This window comes from Cryptomeria japonica, chromosome 3 (genome assembly GCF_030272615.1).
Source record: "Cryptomeria japonica chromosome 3, Sugi_1.0, whole genome shotgun sequence".
Taxonomy (NCBI): Eukaryota; Viridiplantae; Streptophyta; class Pinopsida; order Cupressales; family Cupressaceae; genus Cryptomeria; species Cryptomeria japonica.
This window is the reverse complement of record NC_081407.1, coordinates 841,727,630-841,736,727: the sequence shown is the minus strand read 5'-3', so window position 1 is coordinate 841,736,727 and position 9,098 is coordinate 841,727,630. Positions and strand designations below refer to the sequence as shown.

General features: G+C 31.7%; 1 protein-coding gene across 1 annotated transcript; it reads right to left on the bottom strand.

Moving 5' to 3' along the window:
• Nucleotides 1–8,301: 8,301 nt before the first annotated feature.
• On the bottom strand, nucleotides 8,302–8,692 carry LOC131070012 (uncharacterized). Its single transcript, XM_058005564.2, has one exon. The coding sequence runs from the start codon at nucleotides 8,664–8,666 to the stop codon at nucleotides 8,367–8,369; it is 300 nt and encodes a 99-aa protein (XP_057861547.1). The 5' UTR covers nucleotides 8,667–8,692; the 3' UTR covers nucleotides 8,302–8,366.
• Nucleotides 8,693–9,098: the final 406 nt, after the last annotated feature.

Sequence of the window (9,098 nt, the reverse complement as noted above, 5' to 3'; positions counted from 1 at the left end):
TTTCCAAATTTGGATATTGATTGCATTTGGTTATGAATAAACCATGGTTTTCAAAGTTTAAAATATTTGGATAATGATAAAATATCTATATAAAGTCTATAAGCATATATGTTCAAATAATAAAATACATTGACAAATAATGATTTGCCGCATAAATTTACTCTCAAGCAAATATAAGTGTAGAGCGATGTCAACTCATATCTAGTGATGAGAACTCTTAACTTTGTTACTTTATTTGTTGGATGTATTTATATTTCTCTTCATTCATGTATTTGTGTGAATTATGTTGAGAATAAGAAGTTATCCCATATATGTAGCCTAATTGTTGATAGTTTCACCAAAATTTCCCATTGCTTACAGTTGTCAATTGTTGGGTAATGTTTCTTAACTAAAAGCTATTATCATAATCTATTCTCTCAATCCTTAAACTCCATGAAACTATAATTTTCCCTTTTATTAAATAATATAGTGATGAGTAAATATATTTACATTTCTTATATTATATATTTTCATTCTCATAGTGGACATTGGAGGAAACATTTTGGCAGCAAAAACTGTATCTACATTGCCTCAAATATAGGATGGTAGTTTGAAAAGATTAGTTGAAAATAATATATTATAGAGAGTTATTTATTGAATGCATAATACACATGGAAGACTGCTATAAAGATTTTAAGAAAAAACAGAGAGGTGTTGAGAGACCTAGGAGAAAGTTGCTTCCAAAGTCTGTTGTGTTTGGATATATATTTCATAATAGACATAATATTTCCATTGTGTAGACATAATATTTGCTTTCCATCGTAGTGATCAAGAATGGTTTTGACTATAACTATGCATGAAGTTTTCGCATCAACATTTTAGATCAAACTGCCTAGACATAGCATTGATCTCAAGTGTGAATTTGGATTTTCTAAGTTTCTAACTCCATTTGCATAGCATTTTGTGTAGGGGTTTTGTCTAAATTTTCCATTCTTTATTGTGCGCACTACTAGAATTGAGAAAGGATAGAGAACACTGTATTTGGAGGTTTTGTGTATGCCTTTTCCCATTACTTTCATTTCAAGCTTTTGAAAATTTAAAAATACTAAACATAGAAATCTAGCACAACATTTTGCTAAAAGTTCTTCAAATTGATCGAACATTAGAAAAATAAATAAATAAATTGAGGCTTGCTAGGAATGACAGTTATCCATTCTTTGCAGCCTTGGACGTGCTCAGGGTTTATCAGAGGTTGAATGTGCACAATAACCTATATGCACTGCATTATATCTTTTTCAGCCCTGACATCACTTGACAGATTACTCACTCCTCTTGCTAAAGCAGTTCTCCCACCATCATTGGAATACATATGCAACTTATTTGGCATCCCTGATCATCCAAAGGGAAAAAATTGATTGTAATTTCAATTTAGCAAAAACCAAATTTTGTTATTTGATTACACGATTAATAATCTAAATTGATAATCCAAATTACTTGAATACTAATTGTAAGCTTGTGCCTACTCCCTTTCCTCTAGGTGAGTATAAGTGTTCCACTCCACTTGTTGAGGCCACTTTATATCTTCAACTTGATGGGAGTCTCATTTACTTGACTCACACATGTCTTAATATTTCCTTTGTGGTTAGCATGGTTTCATGGTTTATGCTAGAATATTTATTTATGAACTACATGACCATCATTAGAAATTTGGTAAACACATCTTGCATATTTTATAATCCTCAATTGTACTCCTTTACAATTTTTTCCTCACTTTGGTGTTCATCCCTAAAGGCATGATTGAAGCCTTGATTTTGCTCACACAATGCATCAATTTTAATATTTTCATCACTTGCATTTTCCTCCCCAAGATCTTGGGACCTTGACGTCTAGGCCTAGAGCAATGGGTGCCATGGTCCTTAAGGACTAGGGTACCTAGAGCCATGGTCCTTGCAAAAAGGGCCCCTTTTGGATCCTCATAACGATAACTCAATTTGACTGGGAACCTAGATCTCATGCCGGCCTGTGTCAGAAAATTAATTCATTTTTTGACTATCATGTATTAAATGAGACCCACCCCTCTCATTTTAAACCTAGCAAATGAATTCAAGATCTCAATTACACACTATCAAAGTCAAGTGAGAAAAAAATTGATTTTCTTTTAAGCATTAGAATAAAAGTGAAGTCGAGGTTCAAGCATTGGAGATGACATTCATGTTCTTTGTTTAATGAAGACTATCTACATGAAACACTAATTCATTTTGAAGACAAACAAATCTTCATTAAAAGGTATATTATTAGCGATTCAAATATTTTCAGCCTTTCCCTCAAAAGGAAATCATTTCCATTATAGTACTTCATTTATATTTTAATTCTATTTCATGGTTAATTCCAAAATTAGGGTTTAACCTAAGCCAAACCCCTATTCCTAATCATTTTCACCTTTCTATTATGTGAAGAAACGTGTATATAGCTACATTTTGGAGTATCGAAGGATTCTCAAAGAAGAATGGGTTCCATTTTGGATGGTGAAAAGTTCAAAGGACGATGGTGACCACCACCATGAACATGACAATTTAGGCTGAGTTTCTAGGAGCAGATGTAAAATTTCATCTACTACTCAAATCTAGGTTTGTGGCTCTATTTTGACAATTGTAGCTCATTGTTTATGTATGATTCCTTCAATATCCACAAATTTACCCTAATTTTAACATCTTTAATTAATCCAATTCAATCTAAAGGAAATGAAGAGTTTAGTTTACGAAACTAAGAATCTTATTAGAATCTAGATATATCAAGGTTAGATCTATTAAATTCTATCTTTCCCTAATGTAATGGTCCCTAAGAAAACATAGCAGTTTTACTACATTTAATGGTGAAACCCTAATTTTTCACCATCACATTTTGGTGAACCCGACTTTGTGCACCTTAATTTTTTATTTATGTTCTCAAATATAATTTCTTATGCATTTCAAATTCAAATTACATACATTTAGAGGTTAAATTCACACAAACCTTAATTTTGAATTCTAACATTGAACTTGTAGGTCACCTAATTTGGATTTATTATTTCAGATCTGATTATTTATGCAATTCAAAATTCAAATTTCTACTCCCAAATCTCATTTTCAATTGGATTACATAAATTTAGTGGTTTCTTTTATAAAAATCCTAATTTATAATTCTAAAATTTACTTGTGGGTTGCATAAGTTTTTAAATCTATTTTTAGATCTGATATTTATAATATTTTATGCTATGATTTGGAGGTATTTATCTTTCAAATTTATAAATTAATTTTCTTAATTAATCGGCTAATCAATCACTTTTACACAAATTTGCATTGTTTAATCACAATTTTTAATTTTTAATTCAAATTTCCCTCCTTTGTGAATAGGTTTTGTTACCATTAATCCTACCAATAATATTTCCATGAGAATAAGTTGTATATTGAGGCTTCATAAGGTTTAATTACTAAGGAAATAGAGCCTAGAATTTGGAAAAAGTGATCCCTTAACTCATTTTAAAATATTTTAAACTTTATGTAGTGACTTTTTGCATGACCAAAGACTTATGGTTAAGTAGTTTACTTGAACCTTTAGGGATAAAGAATTGTAATGATATTTTTCTTTTCCTTGTTCTATCACATCATTTCAACAATTGGCCTTATTCTATCATATCATTTCAATAACTGGCTAATTCAATAATTTTACAATAACTTTGGTCCTAACATTAATTTAACTGATTTGATTCATTGTAAGAAAGGTGTTAAAGAAAAAGTGACTACTTTTATTAGTAGATAAAAAATTGTATTCTCAAATTGCTTATCCTATGCTTGATGAATATGTTCAATGAATTTTTATTACTGATTTACAAAAAGACAATAGGAATAAGCTTCTAATTTATGAGTTTACTTCCTCTACATAGTTGTGCATAGTTCTTTATAATTATTAGCTTCAAGTGAGTCAATTTAAATCATCTCCTTCAATGACTCCGATTGATAAGAATGAGAGTGCTCAAAATATTTTAACAAAGTTTATACCAAACAATAGATACATCAAGATCAATGAGAACATCGATACCCAAGTGGCAGTCATGACATCAAGTGTGGCCCCTTTATCCAAATACTTTAGAAAATAATTTACTCCTCTTTCTGAGTCTTTTCAAAGCATAAAGACACAATTGATAAATAAAAATATGTTGAAACTTCCTCCCATCAACCCAATTGATACCTCCAAACATTTTCCACCTTATCATGACTCTAAACCCTTTTACCAATATCATCATCAACCTAATCATAATACTGAGAAGAGTTATACCTTACGGAGTAGGATTCAAGACTTTATTGATAACAATATGATATAGATGGTGTGAATGAAAATGAAAACAAATTTATAGCTCCTCCCAATCAAAACCTCCATATCTTTACTCATCCTTTTGCTTCACATTCTAATAATGTGGTTGAGTTTGAGCCTCTCCCATATTCTCTCGATGACATTGGTGTTGAGTCCAATAATATTGTGAATCTTGTTGACAAACCTACACCTCATAAGAACATATATATTACCTTTTATCCTAGTGAGACAATTGATGCACTTTATGGCCCACTAATTATCATTGCGAAGAACAAAGAAAAATTCTGATGTGGGGTTCTCAATGATCTAACATGTATTAAAAAGAGCTCTAGTGGAAAGTATTTTTTCATTCATCATGATGCCTATATGATTATTATCAAGAAAAATATGATTTGTTATGAAAAATTTAAGTAGTCTAGGACCCTCACTCGACTTTGGACTAGCTGGTGGCTAAAATTTGGTGTTTAGCAAATTCTCTAGTTAGATCTACATCCCCACCTATTGGTTTCATAAACTCAATCAAATTCTCCCCCCTCCCCCAACTTGTGTTTGTTGGAATTGGACTTTGAAGACTCTTCTAAAGGAAACCCAAGTCTGGTAGGTCGGGGTGGTGTCATCTATGACCATAGGGTTAAATTTATCTTAGCCTACTGGCCTATTTGGGCATGATAAATTTGAGTTGTGGAGGCCGTATATTTTTACTATGGTATTTCTATTATTAATGAAATAAGGCAAAATTGAATAATCATACAAGTTATTTGAAAACACCATTCTCCTCCTCAAGAACAAAGCCATTTTGAATCTGAAGTGTGAAGACCTTGTGGCTGAGTATAAGGCCCTCATTTATAGGATTTTTTATGTACACATTTACCATATCAGAAGGGAATGCAAACAATATAGCTTCGTTATGACAATTTTCTAAGAATATAATAATTTGGATAAATATCTATGATATTCCAAATTTGGTTCTCATTGTAATATCTAAGGAAATAAAGGTTAATAATGAATAATAATCCAAAGATCACCTTTTTCATTATAGAAATTAGTTAAAGAGAATCTAGATAGTTACGTTAAAGGCATGCAAGTTTTTGACCTAGCCATCACAGGGCTTTTACACAATAGTATAACTTTCCTCAAGAAGATAAAAGGGTCCTGTGAGGAAGAATTCAAATCATTTTTCAAATAAAAAGAAGGTTTTTCCAAGTTACAAAGTGAGTATATAGAGAAGAGATGCTTGGTATATGGAAAGATGTTCCCCTTTTGCTGATGAAATTCATCACTCTGGATGGGTATTTTAAAAGATTTAATACCCAACTTTTCTTAGTTTTTTCTTACTTCTTAGACTATAACTTTCAACTTGCTTTAAAACCTTCTAGTGGGTCTTGTTAATTCCTCCAATCCTTTCACCAAACCTAAATTTTGTGGTTGAGCTCTTTGGTTCCCTCATGTTGAAACCCAACCCCATTGTTGGCTCCACTTCTAAACCTAGGCTTATCCCTACCCACCTTAATCCCATCAAAAGGGAAATGAAAGAAATCCCCTAATCTATGTCCTACGGATGTAGAGGTGATAGAGTAAATGGAAGAGGAACTGTAGGAGTATTTTGACTCCTCCAATGATTTAGAATCAGATTGGTCCCTATAGCTTTTGAGGAATTTTCCCCCTCTCTACTAGTTAGGAGATTCCCAATATTATAAATTGCTCTCCTAACTTTGACTAAAAGGTCTTAAACCTGGAAAAAAGTGTTGAGAAGGATTTGGCTATTAAATGAATTTAATCACAATTTGATGCGGTTATCAAGAAGATTAACAAAATTGAGGCCATGACTAAGGCATATACTAGGGCAAACAAATTGTCTATGGAGGAGAAGGATGAATAGGTTTAGGAAGCTGCAATAAATAAGGCCAATAAACTAGAAAATTGGGATAAATTTGAGGGGATACTGAAAGACCTAAGTGAGAAGGTGTCTCAAAGAAATGAGAACAAGGTTGTAATGGAGCTGAAGCAAAGCTAAGAGATGGTGCAGAAGAATTCAGCTTCCCTAAAATTTATTCAGGAGGAAACATATTATAAGAAAGCCGAACATAAGAGACATCCTTTGGCTCCCTCTGCTTTGATGGAGGCCTTTGGCTCTATGGTTAAAGATACTCATAACTGTATGAAGGATTCTAGCAAAAAGTCTCTTTCTTTGATCAAGTTTTAGGTCTCTACAAAGGTTGGCAAGAGGGTAATGCCTTTTCCCAATGGACCATCTCTTTATGTCTTTGGTGATTGGCTAGTTTATGTTTAAGTTTTTTTTGTGGTTCTATCCCTGGTCTTCATCTATTGCTTGGTGGTACAGTGCTTTTTTTTGGTGTTTTTTCTTTGGCTAGGTGGCACTTTCTTGCAGATATGTAATGCTATGGGTCTAACCTACTTTTTTATAAATTAGGACATAACAAGAGAAGAATCATCTTTAAGCACACAACATATCACATAGAGAAATTAAAAAAAAAAAATTCCTCCACACAACATCGATTTTTTGTACTGAGAAAAATATTATGATTACAATGAGTGAAAGAATTCTTATGAAAATGTGAAAGAAACCCTAAGTGAAAATCATAAAGGAACATTAACTTATCTAGTGCCAACTGTCACACTCCTAATGAAGAAATAAAAAATCATGTAAACTTAGCTCAAATGAGTATTGTAATTCAAGGATCTAATTAATTAAACAACTACATATGTTTTAATTACTCCAATATTTATAAATTTGTGATTCATATTGCTCCCTAAAAGAGCATAACCCTTGTGATCCAATAGGTTTAAGTAGGATACCATTCACTACAACAAATCTTTATGCATCAATATATAGTAGTAGATCATCAATACCATACATAGAATTAAAATAAAAGTAAAAGCAAATAAATTTTCCATGTAATTATTTCTCACAATTTCCAAAGTTTTGTGTTTGTTATGGTCACTTTCCTTACCCCATTTTTGCATTTTAATCAAAATTTAACTATTCATCATTTGCAATATTATATTTTAATAAATTTAAACTTACAAACTATTTAATTAACCTAGATTAAGTTAAGAAAATTTAACTTTTACTTGTCATAGTATGTCCATAGATACACTTGTAAGATCAACTTGAGCTAACTTTTGCATAACAAATGTGACGATGCGAGATTAATATAAGAGAGAACAAATTGTACATTTTTATGGTTGAATTTTCTAGTAAATTAAGTTATAATATTAAATTATTTTCCAAAATAAATGACAACATATTTTAGATTAGTATACAACGTAGTATCAATACTACATATAGAGTTAAATACATAGCATTATTATTTTGAAACATATATAAAATTCCAAATCTTTTACATCGAGAACCCTCTTTAAAATGTTGCTATGGTCATGATTTTATTTAGAGTGCAAAATACAAGCCATAGTATTAAATTTTATGAATTTGTGAAACGTAATTAATTATAAATAAAAATCTGAATAAAAATTTATAAGCAATATTTAATGAGTGTCCTCCAACTTTATCAGTTCAAATATCTGTAATTTACCATTAAATATGAAAATAAAAAGTAGAATTGAATTTAATATAAAGAAAATATGTAAAAAATTAGAAAACTAAACCAGTTATATTCCCTGAAAGAAAATTAATGATGGAAAAAATGGACCCGTCTTCATTAGTCAATAAAAGAAATTGCAGGCTTTATTTATCTATACTTATTTATATTTTACTACCAAAATATATTCGTACGCTTTTTCTTTTAAGCCTTTTTTTCATCTGCTGATAAATGCTCTACTGATTTGTCATCTGGTGACAAATCCTCCATCGATAAGGAATGTGGTACACACTCTATACAAGCTTCCAATGATTTTTCATCCGGTGAGAAATACTCCTCCACTGATTTCTCATCTAGTGAGAAATGCTTCTCCACTCAATTGTATTGTATTTATTATTAAAAGCTTTATTTATTTATCTATACTTATTCCATTATACCGTCAAAACAGATTGGCTGCCTTATTTTAGGCTTTTTCTTTTAAGCCGTTTTTTCATCTGCTGATAAACGCTCTGCTGATTTCTCATCTGGTGAGAAATGCTTCTCCACTGATTTTTCATGTGGTGAGGAATGCTCCACTTCCTCCATGAGTGGTGACAAATTAGGATGATGTGGCAAATGGCAGCAAGTAGGATCAGAAGTATATCTGTGGCAGTCTGTACAACTAGGTAACATTCGACAGTCTCCAATCAAAATGGTACGCTTAGCGGAGGAGACATGGAAATTAAATAAACTGAGCGAGACAACAAGTATGAGCGTGATGACCATAGATTTCCCCATACTCACTGCTGAGATGAAGGTTAATGGAAAAAGATGAAGATGAAGACACAGACGGAGAATGGAAATCCATCTATATTTATAGAGACCACATTATGAATAGTTCAAATGATGGTTAAATTTTGAGCGATAGGCATTCAAACTCATACTGCGTGTAAAACAGTCCGTATATGACGTACGTTATTGTCAAAATATTCATTGACTAGATTTCCCTCCTAAATTTTGAGTGGGAGACGTTCAAACTGATAGTGCGTTATGCTCAGCAATTGATCCACCTGTTAAAAACACTGAATAGAATGTAAAATGTATCAAAATAATTATTTATGAATGATATCGTTTGTGTTACGGCACTTGGATACTCCACCATCTAGTCCGCCGGGGCATTTATGAGAAGCGACTGAGTGTGGGATTAAGTCATCCGTCATCGCAAAGAGA